Raw genomic sequence first — 18,771 nt, forward strand, 5'->3', positions numbered from 1 at the left:
CAAATGTGATGATAATTAGTAAGCGAAATCGTCGATTTTTGTTGACAGCAGCAGCTGTCACATGTCATGTGCCACCTATCAACAATTTGAGGCACTACGAACGAAGGAACGAGTAGCGGCAAGTATAAGAATAATTGGAAGTTTAAATATTCCTGACGTAATGCGTAAATATGCATTGCATTTTAACTTTGGCCTCCATAATATGGAATTTGTGCTCGGTTTGAATATCCATCTGTTCAATTTAGGACGTTTTTTATTTTTGCAATAAAGTACTTCGATAAATATAATTGTGTGAGGCGCTGTTAAATCACGGTATTTATAGCATTTTTCGCTATGCTATGGTCAATACTCATCAAAAGCAGTGCAGAGACAGAATTAGTTACTTATTGAAACATTGAAGTGTATAATTCGCGAAGTCTCGCTCGGACTTGTGGGGAAAGGGTATGATGGCAGTATCTTCAGCTGATTGAGAGGAACCTGGGGGGGAGGGGAATAGTTGAGTACGTGAGAAATTGTTTTGCAATGGCCCTACCTTCGCCCTCAAGTCCTGTGAATTATATTTTTAATAGACAATATAAGGATAAGTATTTGCTGAGTAAATCTCTTTTAAGAGAGAGATTGGGACACGCAAGAAATTTATATAGAAAAGATCTTCTTGCTCACTATGGCTGTGTTAACGCCATAGAATTTTCCAATGAAGGAGAACTTCTGGTTTCAGGTAATATTGATTATAGGAATGAATAATTTTCGATTTTTATAATTTTTGTAGAACACTAGCATTCATGCGTATTTTATTGATATTGGTCATAAATGTGATTTAAAAATGGCATCTTGTTATTTGTGACGTATGGATATTTTCGTATTTATGGAATTATTTTCGGCTTATGTGTTTATTGATGTTTTTATTAATAGTTTATTCAAGGAGAATACTTGAGGATATTGTGGAATATCACTCTTGGGATTGCATTTCGACCTTAGTGAAAAAATAACTTTTGACAGTTCTCGGCACTAAATGATAACTGTACGCCTTAGGTTAACGACTGATAGCAGAGTATTTTATTAACAAAGAATTTTATGGCTAACATTACTAAATTACCCAGACATGCAAATTACCTCTGTCCTTCCTATTTTATTAGGTGGAGATGATAGACGGGTACTACTATGGAAAGTGGAAGAGGCAATCCATGGAGTCGGAAAGCCCGTGGCGATGCGAGCTCAACATATTAGCAACATATTCTGTTTAGGTTATGATAGTACTAATAGTAAGATATTTTCGGCAGGAAATGATGATCAAGTGATTGTTCATGACACAAGGACGTAAGTTTTGGCTGCCCTGCAATAGATATCGAATATGTACTGCAATTTATGCTATGTTAGTGTAATTGGAGTACCTTTGGTTTTTTCAGTGGGGATCCAATTGACTTTTTTCTTCACGAACAACCAGTCTACGGTCTGTCAGTAGATCCATTAAACGATAATGTGTTTGCTAGTGCCTGTGATGATGGGAGAGTTCTTATTTTTGATATTCGTGAGCCTGCTAGCACAGGTAAAACATTAAAGAGGCGAGAATGGAGCAGTTGATGAGTATTTGGATAATTCATGACTTCTTTTGTCGACAGAACCGTTTTGCCTTGCCGGATATACCTCTGCATTTCATGCTGTTATGTTCAATCCCGTGGAACCGCGATTGTTAACCACTGCGAATTCTAAAGAAGGTGTTGGCCTTTGGGATATCAGAAAGCCAAGACAGTAAGTCGTTATTTTCTCGTAATCATTTTATCTGTTCGCTTTTGCTGACGATTCTCTCCTCTTCGCTGCTAATTTTCGAACAAGGTAAAGTTTATGGAGTTATTTGTCCATCATACCAACCTTTTCCCAAATGTCTGAAGGACGCCAGTGATTTCCAATGATAATGTATTCATCAATTTTGGCTCAGCATTGTGGAGTAATTTACATTAATCATATAAGTAATGTTATTTTTCTAGTTAATTTCTGCCCTTGAATTAAAGTTGGTAGGCATTTATGTGTACTAGAGCTCTCTCTCTCCTATATGTACTAGAGCTTTCCAACTGTTTGTTTGATTAAGACAAAGTACTGGAAGATTTTTTAATAACTGGTGTTATGGTACATGCTTTATCAATAATTATTTTTGTCATTTAATGAAGACTAATCTTTTTTTTTCTCCAATTCTATTCCTGTTTGGGTTGAATGAATCAGCAGCTAGTGAAATTGATGGCATGCAGTGTAATCTAAAATATACGTCATGCTTTTGACATAATTTGGTCACTTCTGATGGAAGCTGTATGTGGCATTTTCATAACTGCTATTTTGCAGCAATTACAAAGTTTATCAAAAATCACATCCGTCACCAGCTTCCTTTGTATGTAGGGTTATTCCCTGGTTGCTGTCATCTGGTAGCCCCTTTTCATATGGACACCCAACTGAGCTGCATTTCTTCCACATGGTTGTAATAATTAGGCTGATTCAGCAGAGTAGTGTATGGAATTCACATTGAGTGTGTCCATATGTGTAGACGACAGTTTTGACGCCATTGCAGCTGGCTTCTATAGGTTTATGAAGAAGGTGGCTGCAATACCGGTGAAACTGTCATCTACTCAGACGGACAAACACTGTGGAAATCCTATAAACTTCTCCGGTGAAATTTCGCCACACCGCAAAAACCTACACAGGGTATTAAGCTGATTCTCCATTTTAATGGTCTCATAGGTGAATCTTCAGGATTTTACCTTGGAGGCATTCATGTCTCCTTGCTGTGTAATTTGATAATTTTTGTGCAGATCATCCAATAGAAAAGATTCCAATATAACCTAATATTTACGGCTGCCTTTAATGACGGCCCTTCTGATATTCCTGTGGCCTGCACACTATCTGACTTGGCATGCTTACATTTTTCCTTGTAGATGCGGTATTCTATGAACTACTTGAATGTAAGAGTCAAGGGAACTGTATTGCGTAGGCCGTCGTACATCCAGTAGAAATTTCATTTGTGTTGCTTCTTTGCTTGCTATGAATTGGTTTTCAAAAATTTTTACTGCACTTCAACGAGTTCAGAGGCATCCCTTTGTTCCCAATGTTTACCATAGAGTATTTAGACTAGTGATATTAGCAGTAAAAAGTTATGAATTTGGTAGTTGTTACTATCTCTAATATAAATGTTGGTTCAGCTGTAATTATATTGCATGAACTTTTCTCAGTTTTCCCTCCGTTTGATAAACTCAATATTCATCTACATTTTGATTACTGACTTGGTAATCATACTCTTACCCTAAGGATGATTACCAAGTCTGTAATCAAAACGTCGGCAAAGATTGAGTTACTCACTTGGCAGATGACCGGAGAAAAATTCATGCCAGTGATTTGCCAGGAAAGCACTAGATCTACAGCCCAAATTTATAGTTTATTTGCCCATGCCATTCGTATCGCTCTGCTATCAAAGTGACTGGTAGCAACTTTGGTGGGTGAAAGCACATTTGTTGGTTGACCGGAGAGTTCTCTATTGTAATGTTAATGGTGAGATCAATCTACGGCAAGTTTTTTTTTTGCGATCAAGAAACGTGAAGCAAATAATTCTCTTTTGTTGCAATCCATGAATTCGGTTTTTCCCTCCATTGTCACAATGAAAGTAGTCAATGGCCATTGGAGTGCATCTCCAATTTTGAATCTTGGCATTACAAGTTTGAAGTTTGCTGTAGATAAATGATAAGACTAGCTTCCCAGCCAGTACACTCAATGACGTTTATGTAAACGTCCAAGCCAAGGAAGTGGCAACAGTTTATCCTTTTACGTTGCCCTGTGGATGATATCAATGTGATGAAAACCCATTGCTGTAAAGCTGCTCAGTATGGAAGGCTGCTTCGTATCCCATTGTATGTTAACGCATTCTCTCTAATTAACAATCAGCTATGAATAAAAGGTGCAACGATTTACGCAATTAACTTTGCATAATGTGTATTAATAGGATAAGTCGTATTTAATCAAGGATTTTGTGAATTCGAGGATGAACGAATTACAGTTGTCAAGATGTGGCTGGGTGAAGTTATAATCTGGAATACTCGTATGTAGGTTATGTACTTCAACAACAATGATCAACAATCAGCAAGAACGAATGTGGAGCTTCTAACATTTCAGAATACAATTATGCAGTTCAGAGAGAAGCTAATAGATGACATTGAAATATTTCAACTTTCGGTTGAAATTTTAGCTCCTGAAAGTGATATCACGGCAACAATAAGCACATAGTAGTAGTTTATGTTCCCTTTGCTTTGGTCCACAAGAGTAACCAATAGATGGCACTGGGGCAGCTCACCCCTCACTAACATAAGAAAATGGACGAGGACACAGGAATAAAAGGAAAGATACACACTCACACGATAGCTGGAAAGAGACAGGAACATGCGTTTCAGGGCACGCTGAGCCCAAGTGAAGCAAGCCAATACGGCCGATACACACCTTCATTCATTCACACATAGCCTTAAGCGCAAGAATGTATTGAGGTGCCGAGTGAGGTATTCATGAATTAATTTTAAAATTTCTAATACCTACTAAGTGTAAGACTTTAAATTAGGAACGTAAAATAATACATAAATATAATGTATTAAAACCATGAACCCTTTGCGGTCCAACGTCAAGGCTGGCTCGACAAGTCTGGTGCTACGAGCATTAGGCTTGTCGTAGCTTAAGATCTAACTTCAAGTTGAGCTCGACAACACAAGGCGCAGCGATTTATACAAGGGCAATGTTTCAAGAGATTACCTGATTTGCTGTCAACTCAAATTTAGACCTGATGCTACGACAAGCCTAGTACTCGTAGCAGTAGACTTGTCGAGCCAGCCTCGAGCGCAAAGTGTTAAAGTAATTTTTAATGTTCTATTGCAATAATCGCGTAAGATAAACCTGGAATTTGTAAAATTTCCCTGGAAAACCTGGAATCATTCATGAATTTTTCTGCTTTGATCGGCTGGACACTGTTTAAACCTTACCTTTCATTTTTTTATTTGGTCACCAAATATATCTATTTTTTAATGTAATGTTACAAAAATTTTCTTTGTATATACAAAGCTTGTATATGCTGTGCGTGTATGAATGTTATAATGTAATAAAATTATTATTATTTCAGGGTCGTGTTGAGATATGGGTGCAATGGCCCTCCTCAGAGTTGCATGAGTGCCCGTTTCAACAGCCGAGGTACTCACGTCCTTGCATTGCGGAGGAGGCTACCACCTGTACTCTATGCAGTGCATTCTCCAGCCCACGTTTGCCAATTTGACCACCAAGGTTATTATAATTCCTGCACAATGAAGAGCTGCTGCTTTGCTGGGGAATCAGATGATTATGTCCTCTCAGGCTCTGATGACTTCAATCTGTATGTTTGGAAGATCCCCACTGATTTGGGTGTTGATGGCAAGGGTAAGTTTGGTCTTCTTTGGTTAAGAAATGGGATACATTAAAGATGTGCTGGTAAATTGTGAGTGCAAATGAATCTCCTCTTGTGAACATAGGTCTCATCATACTTGAGAATGCCACTGGGCGGCTTAAAATTTTCATTTCACTTTTTTTCTGAATTTATTCATGATTCATACTGTTGACATAATTTAAAAATTTCTTATTATTTAAAAATTTTTATTCAGCCCACTGGATTATCAAGGCTCACATGGTTTTGAAAGGACATAGGTCAATTGTAAACCAAGTCCGCTTCAACTACACCAACTACTTGATTGCGTCATCTGGTGTGGAAAAACTTATTAAGGTGGGTGCAATATTGTTTTTTTACTCATATTCATCCAATTATAATATATAGTAATAATATGATAAATTTTAAGTATTATTATATATTAATATAATGGTAATTTTTTGAGAAAAAATTGACTCAAACAATTATTGGCTCATTGGTTTTATGTGACTAGGGTAACAAAATACCAAAATTTGATTAATGGTCGATAAATGTTAAAATTATTGTGACATGGGTGAATAAATATATTTTTTAAGTTTTTATATGTGCTATTCTATTGATCAAAAGTTCTGGAGCCCTTTCCCATTGCCTGGGTCATCTGGTGGTCTAGCAAAGGAAGCTGAATCATGTGAAAAACAGAGGAAAGTATATACTCATGAAGAATATATCAGTCTAGTGCTTCGCAGTGGACAGGTAAGTACTGCTTTATTTTCTGTATTATGAATCACTATAGTCCATTATAGTGAAGAGTTAATTGATATTTATGTTTCTATTATTACAAATCAATAATTGCACTCTTCAATCATATTTTTATCAAACTCAATTGTGTATTAGGAATTGTTATATAAGATAATCGTATTTCCCTGTTTCCAAAAGGCCTCATCATTTTAATATTATCAGGAGAAAATACCAGTAAAACACCTTTATCTATGCAACCTGTGAAACAACAATACCACAGCATTATGAAATGTGGCCCCTTCATCTCTCACCCCTTAGCTTAGCAACGGAAGGAGTCTGTAAATGTGGCTTTATTACAATTACATAATTGTATTGTTTTTATTATCGTGGATTGCATAAATACTGGGGTTTTACTTGTACTTTCTATCGATGATAAAATATCAACAACTGAGGCCCATTGAATGCCTGAGCAAAAACATTTATTTCTTAAAATTCAATAGTCTAACACAATGCAAATTTTGAATCTGATCTGGTAGTGACGCTAGGGTGTGTCACCTTGTTTGTTAAAACAATTGCCTTATAAGATTTTGAAAATGGACTGAGTTTTTTATTAATTAGTCCCCGATTTCATTTCAGTTCATGTCGCATGACTACAGTAACCAGTCGACTCGTGAGGATCCAAGGATGATGGCATTTTTTGACTCCCTCGTCCAGAGGGAAATTGAAGGTTGGGGCTCTGGGAGTGAGGGTTCAAGCGTGGAGGATGGCGCTGTGAGGGGCTGGGAGGGGAGACGCTGGGTTCCTCAAGCAGCGGTGGCGACCCAGACCACTGACGATGGTACATCGGAAACGAGCCCCTCTAGCCCACTCCAAGCTCCACCACCTGCTGCTGACGTCAGCCATTCGGCAGAACTAACTTCGCTGTCGTCTCCGGAGACATCGTCACCCTCTCCATCCTTGACTTCAGCGTCCTCATCTACCTCTGATTCATCTTCTACCTCTTCTTCATCATCGTCTTCATCTTCTGCATGCATAGAATCTGACTCAGACTCTGGAGAGTCTTCCAAGTCAGGTTGGTATATATTTTGTCTGTGCTGGTGGTTTTTTTTAAGTAACTCAAGTATGTAACTCAATGGGAGTGTGTTATTGTGTGTGTGGCTTTTATTTAATTTTTCTCAACTTTTTAATATCAATTTACCAGCCACGTGCCATTCAGGGTAGAGTGCGTGGTTGTGTTTTACTCTAGAGTATGCTATATTTAGAAAACAGTCACTTGGACATCGTCCTCAGAGCCTAAATGTATATCTGAAAAAATCTATCTCAAAATGGACAATGGGGACAGTTCGAGGGGTTTAATAAATTACCTTAAGAGTGTAATATTTCATCATTAGGATATCAAGTATTGGCAAAGTCTTGTCAATTATTTCTAATGAAGAATTTAAGATCAAGTAAAGCAATTCATCGTTGAACTGTTTGGTTCTTAACCCTTTCGCTATCGACTATGAAAATATGTGGCAGCACGTTTCTTGACCTGGGAGACGAAAGCTGCAAATTTTTATTGGAGATTTTCCAATGCAGGCAAATGAATGCCAAATGCCCATGAACTGAAAATCTGACTTTGGCACCCTTTTAAACCTATGGTTCGACGCGTCGGTTGTCATGATGGCCCGACGTTTACAGCTATGACCTTTGACCGCCATTGTGACCCTCGGAGGTCAATTAGTGAATAATACGGGTATTTGGACAATAGTAATGACTTGGGAACCCTATAAAACCCATGGATCGACACGTTTGTTGGTATGCTATTCTTTTTGCCACCCTTATGGCCTTGACGGTGACCTTACTGGGTCAGCGGTTGAAATTTCGTGAATAAAAGTGTTATTTTCGGGTTTCACGTGTCCAGAAACTTAAGAATTGACATCTTGGTCAATGAAATTCAGACATTTTTCTATCTCGATTTTTTTAACATTGAAACCCCATAAGGCAAATTCAAATTTTAGGTTTGGACCCACATTGTGAGGTCAAAAGGTCAAAATTGTAAAATTTTGCTTATACCCAACAAAACTTAGGACCTTTCCCCATAAGTGTGCCAATTTTCATGAACATTGCTCGATACAAAGTTACTAAAATTACAGGTCAAAAATGACACACGACCCTTGGGACAGTCTGTAGATATGTATCCTTGCTTTCCCCTGGTTATGACGGTCGCAGGTTCCCGAAGTCTTAGTTTCGGGACCTAACAAAGCAGGACTTAGGCCGTACCCTTGAAATCTGGGAGCAGGTACCTGGACCCCTTGTCTTAAATTACCCCTCTTGGTGGTAAGGGACCACGGTCATACCATTGTTCATTCAGTCAGTTTTCGAAATAAATATAATTGTTCCTTTCTCTAAAAATATAAACTAACAATTTTTGAGTTATTTGTCTTTTGAGCAGAGTTTACAATTTTTGAACGAAATTCTGCGATAAATATTAACTTATATCACGATTTCAGTATAAACATCAACATGGAAATCATTGACACATTAAATCCGTTAATATTGACTGCAGAGCGTCGTTCAAAATTAGACAATACTCAGAATAAAACAAAGAATTCAATTCAAAGTCTGCAATTTACGTGCAAGAAGCATTTATCCGTACAGCTAATTCATGTAAACTAAGCATGATTGACCACGTACCTATGCCACTGGTAGGGTCATAAACCCGAAAAGGAGAGAGCCTAACTACCCTCGGAGTTTGAAATAATCCAGAGTCCCTTCTGGGAGGGATCAAAAAAGGTTGGTTGGTGTGATTATCTGCGAGACCCTCCTTAATGAATGTCCTGCAGAAATGCTCCACACAAGGGGACAGAAGAGTCTCTTGGAGCTAAGTCCAGCAGTCATGCTAAGAAGAGAACTTCACCGTCTTGAAAGAGTTAATGGGATGAAGTACTATTAGCGCATAGAAAGTAGATGAATTAATATACCCTTCTCATTCTGTGGCTATCCCCATTCTCCCCTCGTGAGTTCTGACATTTTCAGTTCTCTCTATGTGCTTCATGACATTGGTAGACTGCTAATGCCATAAATGAATATCCCGCGAGTGTTATAATTTAATTTTGTAAAATTAGTGGACGTCATGTATTGCGTAAAGTAATAGTATAATATTATCTTGGGAAAAAATAGTGAGTAGGAGGAAAGTAATGGTCCAGAAATAATAATCCAGTGAGTTTATAATGTATTGGGTTTATTAAAATTGATTTTTACTATTATATTTTTTTAAGCAATTTTTTTTCTTTAAATTCATTGCAAATTTTGTGAATTTTCTAGGCTCTGACACTAGAGATCATGACCTTCATGCTCTAGCTGCTGCCTATGTTGGTGCTATATCAGAAAATCAAGATGAACAAATGCTACCCAGGGGTATGTTTTCCCATGTAATGGGTAAAATGTCATGTCATGGCAGACTTGAACAGGTCGAAGCTATTGCTCTAATTTCTTTTGCTTTAAGATGTGAACTTCTTAATAAGCAACAAAATCTCACAATTTTCCACTCTTTAATTTTTCCAGTGTTAGCCAATTTTCCAGTATTGAAAAATTCAACTTGTGTGCTGAGTTAATTTTGTATTAGATTTGTAGTTCAAGTAAGATTGTAATTAGCGTCCAGTTTAGGGATAGATGGCTAAATTTTTTTTAAAGCTGTGTTGTTCCTTTGCCTATACATGCCCAAATGCTTGGCCTTAATGCATGGCCTAAATGTTCCTTTTTTATGTAAATTATTTTATTAAAAGTTAGTGGCAGTTTTCCACAAATACTTAAATTTCACTTCACCACTAGTTTCAATACTTTTTGTATATCTACAGCTGAAGTATTGCGAAATGTGTGGAAAATGCTATTGAAGTGAAATTGAAGTATTTGTGGAAATTTTTTTGCAACTTTTAATTTATTAATATGCTAAAATTCCACCAGATTAAGCCTGAAATAAAACTCTCTAATTTTAAGTTCAGTTATGATTATATATTTCCTTGTTATATTTAAAAGAAATCAATAGAAATTTTAATATAATTTTTGGTTTTTTTCCCGGCGAACAATTGCAGTGAAGTTTTCTCGGGTTTCACACCGGGTCAGGTCCTCCATTTCTCCTTCCAACGTTTCGATGAACAAATCGCATGAACAATTCCAATCCAACAATCCAAAGAATCTTTGGATTCTTGAATCCCTGAAGACGATGGGCGAGTTGTTCATCGAAACGTTGGAAGGAGAAATGGAGGACCTGACCCGGTGTGAAACCCGAGAAAACTTCACTGCAATAGAAATTTTAATTAGTATTTGATGGAAAATTCACAAAAGGACTATTCTCCATAAATATTCAATCACTCTTGTGGGTACCCTTACTTGAGGCAACTTCTGGTGGTGCTTGCTTTGGCCTTCAGTCACTCTTGTTGTTTAATTAAAGCATGGTATTATTACAGATTTTTGGTTATCATTGGGTTGTACGAAATAGAAGTTCATGCTCTTAATTGCCAACAAAAAATAAGTTACTAGAACTATAAAATGGGAAAAAATATGTACGATATATAGGAAAAAATGTTCATTGTGGTGATTTTTACTTCTTGTTGGTCTGGTTGGTTTCAATGACTTTTTAAGGTGAAATAGGTTATTTCATTGACATAATTAACTAATTTAATTGTTAAATGATTAAGTTTTATTTGCCCTTTGGTTTTTCCTAAGGCATAGAAGAGTTCGTAATGATTTTTTCTCCTTGGTGACCCCTTAAAGTTGTATTTCCTGCTAGTCTGTGGTTATTTCCTAAGGGATATGGCTAAAAGGAATTGATTATGTGGTTTGTCTCTTAAACTTAATCAGGTTATTGAATATTTTGCTTATTTAAAATTTGTGATGTTTTAAACATGGAAACTTATTACCTCTTCATTGTTTACTACTTGTTATGAATATGATTGTCCTAAAAGTCGCATCCATTCATTAATTTTCCTTTTAAAAGGATGAGAAAATCATTCTCTTAACATTTAATATTTAAGCTCCAGATTTTTTGTTTATATTTAATTTCTGTGATGAATTATTAGTTTTTTACAAAATTTCAATTACCTTATATTTCTTCAACCTATCCAGTACCATGTTACTTGCTAACCAATGGAAATAAAATCATTATTATTAAATACTATTGTAACAAATTGAATGGAGAATTTTTTTTTTGATTTTTCTCTAGAACAAGTCCTTGAATCTTGGAGTCGAGAGGAAGGTTCGGGAACACCAAATCGTATTTCTCAACTCATTGCTCAGAAACGTGCACAGCTGGTTCGTTTGGCGAGAGTCAAGCATCGTAGACAGTCCCCACACCAGCCCAAATGGCGACCCAACTCCAGTGGCCAGGGTGCTTCAACTCAGACAAGTCTCGTGTCAATTGCCCGAATCCTTTTCCCCTCTGAAGATGCAAATTCAAGTGTGGTCGACGAGCCAGTTGAAGAGGGGCGAGACTGGCTTAGGGATTCAGCTAGATCAGAAAATCCATCTGGTACTCAGAGAAGAAGAGCTGAAAGCGGCAGTGTTAAGACGGGTCGTCAGGCTCCGAGGAGCAAAGGCACAAGCAAAGTAAGCACAGAAACCTCACCGAGTGATGCCCCAAGTGTGAGTGGGTTGCAGAAGGAAGCCTCCACGAAAAGCACTCGTGGTGGAACGAGCAAATTGGTGCTGGACATTGACAAATCACCCCCGGCTGGTGGGACTAAAGTGCGCAGGAAGCGACCGAATCGTGCGAGGCGGATAGGTGTCGGAAACAAGCGTAAGGTAGACAGTTCAGGCAACGATACGTCCGATGATGGTGACTCCTCAGACATACTGCCCCTCAAAAAGCGTGTGAAGGGAGCGGTGAAGTGCGGCAATGCTCAACCCGATGGTGATGATGGAGTAAGGGACAAGGCCTCAGTTATTCAGAGTGTTCTGACGGTATCCCAGAAGCGTAACTCGGAGAGGAATGGATCGGTTAGCAAGAGTGACAAGAAAACTGTTACAAATTCAAAAGTGAGTGGATACTCATCGTCAACCTCTGGCTGCACGTCAGAGGAAGGAGAGGACTTGGATGGAAAGAAGTCTGGCCCAAGTCGTAAGGGAAAGAGACCTGTGAAGCTTTGTAAAGTCTTGCTTAGGTTAAATCACAACTGTGAAAAAGTCACCAATGGAAATTCAGTGAATGGACAAGGCTCATCAAGCACGCCATCAAGTGTGAATGGAAAAGTGTGTAATACCGATCAGGAGTCTTTACCAGTAAGTCCGGTGTCAATGAGGCATGCTTTGGAAACCCCTGATAGTGGCATATCATCTGGGCAGTGCCGGGAAAGTGCTGGCACAACCAACGGGAGCACAACCAATGGAAACGCAGGTCAGCTGACGGAAGGGAGTTCAGGCTCAACGTGTGTTTTCAAGAGACTCAACAGGAGATCTGGCAAAGCCCCTTACAGAAACTATCGCAGCAAAGTGGGGTATGACTCTGACTCCAATTAGGGTAGTGTCCTGGAAGTGAGCTGATAAAAATGCAAGACGCATGGAAAGTCATACTTGTGTGCTGATTGTCCATCATGAATGCAATGTTCTTCCAATGGTTTTGAGCAGTTTGTGTATATTTTCTGGTAATGACTCACTTGTAAGTTCTATGTGGTACATTTGGTTATGGGATCCCTTTCACTCCCTTCTGCTTTGGAAGAATGATACTCTCTCCTATGTGGAAATTGGTTTGAGTCGGAAAAAAATTTCCTGATTTTTGTTCTGGTGATAGTGAAATTTTTGTATTCTGTTTTGTGATCCTGTTGCTGTGAATAAGAGCCGCTGCTTATTATGAGAATTCCTATTGAACTAAAGAGCACTAAACAAATTTTCAAGATATATATAAACATCATTACCTATTTCCAAATATTATTTATTATTTGCTTTTGGCTTATGATGATATTAAAAAAAATATCATTGCTGATATGATGATTGTTGTACATTGATTTTTATATTTTGTTGGAGGAAAAATGTTTAAAATTGTAAGCCTCAAAAAACATCACAATTTAAGAAAAAAATTTATCAAACATGAACTGAAATCTAGTCACGCAATCATAGAGGCTTCAGAGTGATAAAAAGTGTAAAAATTCTTTAACACCTCAAATCCCTTTGCCTTATTGGTGATTAAGCAAGGGTATGATGGGCTGTCCATTCCTAATTTAAAAAATAGGTACATGCATTTAGAAAATTTTAAATCTCACCTTCAGCTTTAGACCTAGAATTTCAGTTTGCCACTCAACTATGTGCATATTTGGACTTTTCACTCTTGAAAATAACTTGCCATGAGCAGCTAAATACTAGCCCTTCATAGAATATGGGATTTCCCTTTGAAGAAATAAAGCTCCCTGGAGCTTAAGATGACATGGTTAAAGTTATATTTTTGTAATTTCTACAGGTAATATATAAATAGAGACACTGATTTTTTATGTTATTTGTAAATGTCTAATCGTTTCTGTGAAAATGTTTCCAAATTTTATGTACATCAAAAGAATGCATATTACATTTAGTTCAGTTTAAATAAATGTGGATGAATCATTTTAATCGTCAAATGCTGGTAAAAATTTTTAAGCTGGTAAAATACAGTAAACAAAATGAAATTTGTGTGAAGTATTACTGAATACACCATGAAAATCTTGCCTCATTGCTCAAAAAGGTTGCTTGGAAAATGTATAAAACTGAAAAAGCTGATTTCATTGAGCTGGGATTTCATTCTAAAATTGCTGTTAGTTTTCAGGAAGAGAATTTAAAATTTCAAACAAAATGTGTCACAGCCTTATTATGTATCACAAACATGTTGAACAAAATTATGTTATTTTCCATCATAATGGTGGTATAAATAGTAAGTATTAATACATAAATACCTTATCTTGAAGCGTATCTGCAAGTCCATGCTGAGTGAGGTGACATTTTCAGTAAACGTGTGGAAATGCCCTAAGTACGTATGAGTTATTTATGAATTTTTTTTTTAATTTTAGTGTAGTATTTATCACGTGGCTAATGTTCGTGGTGCTCTAATCAATTTGGCTGTCTTGATATTTCTCGTAGGAGTGTAGTTGAACTTAAAAAGATATAAAAGTCCCTTAATTCTTCATATTATACATAGATAAAAGGCAACGTCTGTTTGTGATAATTTCATTTCATACAACGAAAAGGGCCTTAGGGAAATAAAAATCTGCAAGTATTTTCTCCATAAGGAAATCATAGAAGATCTTACAACGTCACTCACTGTTAAGGTCGTTTTACATGGGGCACAGAATTGTGCAGGTTAGAACTGCATTTATTGCTAAAATGGCGTGGAATTGCATGAATGAAATTAGAACGGGTTATTTTGCCATCTCACATCCATGCATTCTGGCATGTGTTCTAGCAATTCATCACTTAACATGATGCAATTTTGACTGCACCTTGGTACGCACATCAGATTGTGCAAGTACGTGCCCCGTGTAAAATGGCCTTTAAGGCTGTTTTACACGAGGCACATCATTGTGCAATCTGACATGTACGAAGGTGCAATCAAAATTGCATTGTGTAAAGTAGTGAATTGCTAGAACAAATGTGAGAATGCATGGATTCCAGACTGCAGAACAGTCCCTGCACCACTTCCAAGCTTGTATTCTCGCAATTTCAACATGTTTAGAGAGACCAGATGCCAAGAGGAGAAAATGAGGAAAGCACACAATGGAAAAGGTATGATAACGGGAGAAAAAGTAAGATGCTTGAAAAATAACGACAATTTCATAATAGGATTGTTTCCTTCAAAGATAACGAAAAGCATTGATTGCGATTCGTTACCCACCATTTGTGGCTTCATTATATACAAATTATTTGGTTTTAGAAATCCCAGTTCAGACGAATGTTAATGGTCAATTTTAACCTCATTTGAAAAAGGCCCATTTGATTGGCGCCCTTGCGATGCCACTCCACGTGACGTCCTTGGGACCTAGATACCATACAAGTAGTCTCGCCTATGGTCGGAAAGTTTCCTTCGTTTGATGGGTCATTAATAATCCTTATTTAAGTCAAGCACTACCTGCTAGCAGGGTACTCTGCTACCAGCCTGCATTGCAGTGGCACACACATTCTTGCCCCAAGGTCATCTCACACGGCGACAGCAGGAACCAGAATGAGGTCACACAGGCTTCTCCCAGCATTCATACTTAGCCATCGCTTTTTCGTGCACTTGAAAATGTTCACTTTTCATTTAATCACGAAAAATAGATATCGTCATTTAAAAATCTAAAAGCGTGAAATACATACTCCAGGAGTAATAATCTTTTGATTTAGGCAATAAAAATTAATAGGAAACCACCCTATTAAGAACAATAAAAATGAATTAGCAATATGATTTTTTAATTTTTTTTTTTGAATCCCACCAGTCAGAAAGATAAAATTGAAAAAAAATCAAGCAGATTTCGAAACCAAACACCTATTGAAACCAAGTTATAGTAATTAAGACCGTTTCGGTAGACACCATTGATGGCAAAAAATTTTCAGGCCAATGCATACAAAATTACCCTCTTGAATGAAATTAATGGTTTTTTGATGGATGGGAATTGACCGAAAAAATAAGCGGTAGAGGCAACCCATAAGCACACCTGCCAGAAGCAAATTTCTGGGTACATGCTGGTTGGGTGTTTGCAGGTATCACACAAAATTTGAACCTGGAACCCTGGGTCTGCAGGAGTGGTGGTGCCAGGGGTGGACCTGGGCCCACCCAAATAAGATAGACAAATTTCAGAATAGAAGTTCAAAGTCAAATTTCATTGTACATATAAAGTTAAAATAAATCATATTCAGTTATAGGCACATGGAAAACCTCTGTTATCTTGTTAAACAATTTTGTATGGTTCATATTAATAGATTTACAGTGTTTTGCTTTCTTCTCAGTGGAATCAATTTTGCAGTTTTTCAAGTGATTATAATAATGAATGCACTCTCGAAAACGGGTTAAAGCCTGAGGTATAATTAGTTTTTGTTGCATGGCATGTCAGGAAAGGGATGCCATTTGTGTAAGATCCATGAATAAATGTTTTAAACTATATTTTGTCCTTCGTAATCATCTGCGTAAACACAAGGTTAGGCCCACCCATTTCATAATCTGGCACATCCATTCAGCGGTGTAGCCATGAATTTTGTTTGGGGGAGATCCAAAACCAGGGGGGGAAATTTTTGAAAAACAGGGTACTAAGTATAGGGTTTTAAACTAATTTGAACACTTTTCATTATCGAAATAACTTCATTTGTTGAATAAATGTATTGTAAATTCATAACTTTTCAATATTTTGTTTTCTTTTATGAAGGAAAATAATTGTGTTATTATATTTTGGGTCCGGACCCCCCCCATGGCTATGCCACTGCCAAGTGACACATGCTAGAGCCAGTGCTTGTCTGCAGCCCAACACTCAACCTGCATAGCAACTGCACTCAGTTTTTCAATGTCCTTTTTAAAAGTACAGTTGACCTCAAATGTGGAATCTAGAAACCCGGAAACCCAGAACATTTGAAAATTCCCTTGAGTAGTGTTTAGACTTGCCACCTCGTGGCACCACTCTCGGAGCCTTGTTCTGAGAGGAAGTAAGTAAGTAGGAAGTAAGCACATGCTATGAACATATGCTAACAATCTAGGCAGGGACACATAAGGATCTCAAATATCGAGCACAAGAGCCTGAACACATTTATTAACCCTTTCACTGCTGTTCAATCTCCGGAAACCTTCCCCTCACATGCGGCGAAAATGTTAAAATGTGTTTCCTGGGCCCATGGAGCAGGTACTTCCAGGATGGGTGTGTACACCCTCCGAAGGGTCGCTAATCCGCGACCCTATCCTCGACCGGCTCACCTACGCAGGACCGTCTCCTCGACCCTACCAGCGGGGGGCCCCCCTCCCGAAAAGTGACCACTCTGACTGCAATTTGAAAATCAATCAACCAATCCGATCATCAAAAAATGATTATTTTCATCGCACTCCTGCCAATCAAGCAATGAAGTACGTCTTTGAACCGTGTCTCTGCGATAAAAAATAACGATTTTGTTAACTTTGCAACAAAACGTGGCTGCGGACCACCGGAAAACGGCCATTATATCAAAGTTAACAAAATCATTATTTTTCATCGCAGAAACACGGTTCAAAGACGTACTTGATTGCTTGATTGGCAGGAGTGCGATGAAAACAATCATATTGTGATGATCGGATTGATTGATTGATTTTCAAATTGCAGTCAGAGCGGTCACTTTTCCGGAGGTAGGGCCCCCGCTGGTAGGGCCGATGAGATGGCCCTGCGTGGGTGAGTTCGTCGAGGAAAGGGTCCTGGATTAGTGGGTCCCTTCGAAGTGCTTCGGCGAAAGTGCTGACCACATGGCAGAGAGGAAGAAAAAGTACGTCCACCGCAGTCTGCCGTGCGGACGTACTAGGTACGTCCACAGCAGTGAAAGGGTTAATTAATTAAATATACATAGAAGCATTAGCACAGATTTACTGTCCGACTATGGAAGGTATCGACAGATATTGCAACATCTGCTAGCAAATTCTATCAACAAAAGCTATTGAGCATGAAGAAGAATATGTAATTATTCTTAGTTCTCATCCAATATTAAGCATGTATAGTTTATGCAGCGGAAGCTACGGTCGTGGTTTAACATATATTGCATTAAAATTCTCAATAAAAAAAGCGTACCGCTTTTTCAGTGTGCTGAATAACAGAAATCCAGAAACCCTTTGGTCCCAAGCTTTCTGGATTTGAGATGCTCAACTGTACGTTCAATGGTGTCAGGCTCAACTTTGTGGAAGTTGAAGTTCACAAATGAAAAAACGACTTCGTTTTTTCATTTGTGATGCTCAACTGTAATTGTAATTGAGAGATAACTATTCATTTGCAATATATACAGATGGCTAATCAATTACGTTTCTCATTTACGTTGGGTTCGTTCCAGTTCAATTCCTGACATTGGTTATTGGTCCTAGTTCTTTGATCCAATTCTTAGTTATTTCATTTCCATAGCTACTACATATTCTCTGTTCTTTTTATCTTAGCGGGTGAGCAGGTAGGGGTTAGGGGAGTGAAAGTTTCTCGACATGCAACATTCCCTTTGCCACTCGGCAAACAGCACGTGTGGCCTCAGTCAGTCGCTTTCAGACCTTCGTTGAGTTTAAACATAGTGAATCTTCCAGTAGAGCAGTGTTGCTAAACCTCACACGTTTTCCTTGCATGTCTTTAATTCACCAATGGTGCCTCATTCCGAGTGGTAGCTGACAATGTCATGGGCTTCTGTGAAAGGATTATCCTCAATACCTTTCAAATGAGTATGTATATTTTATCGACACAGGGGCCAAAATACCTGTGACCACCCAGGACTCACACGTTTTCAGTGACAAACTAGGGTGGCTATGTACATTTGGCAACATTAAGTTCACTCCTCCTCTCCCTCTCAGTACTGCCCCTCCCCCATTTACGAAGCTTTCGTAGAGTGTCCGTGCTCTCACGAAATCTCACCCACAAACATAAAGTGAATAGAACATAATAACCTTAGTTGGGGTATCATGACAAGAACCTAATGAAATGCATTTATCAAATCTGCTTCTTGATCCCATT

General features: G+C 38.0%; 1 protein-coding gene across 2 annotated transcripts; it reads left to right on the forward strand.

The window, feature by feature from the left end:
* Positions 1–101: 101 nt before the first annotated feature.
* Positions 102–13,731, forward strand: LOC124168090 (DDB1- and CUL4-associated factor 5). Of its 2 annotated transcripts, XM_046546200.1 has the most exons (10): positions 103–718; positions 1,137–1,317; positions 1,407–1,546; positions 1,620–1,749; positions 5,138–5,427; positions 5,649–5,767; positions 6,038–6,163; positions 6,785–7,220; positions 9,455–9,547; positions 11,352–13,731. In XM_046546200.1, exons 1-10 carry the CDS (start codon positions 523–525, stop codon positions 12,641–12,643), a joined length of 3,003 nt encoding a protein of 1,000 aa, XP_046402156.1. In that variant the 5' UTR covers positions 103–522; the 3' UTR covers positions 12,644–13,731. The 2 variants fall into 2 exon arrangements, with proteins under 2 accessions (XP_046402157.1, XP_046402156.1); XM_046546201.1 differs by lacking the exon at positions 9,455–9,547 and having other exon boundaries at positions 102–718.
* The last annotated feature ends 5,040 nt before the right edge of the window (positions 13,732–18,771 follow it).

Source organism: Ischnura elegans, chromosome 11 (genome assembly GCF_921293095.1).
Source record: "Ischnura elegans chromosome 11, ioIscEleg1.1, whole genome shotgun sequence".
NCBI lineage: Eukaryota > Metazoa > Arthropoda > Insecta > Odonata > Coenagrionidae > Ischnura > Ischnura elegans.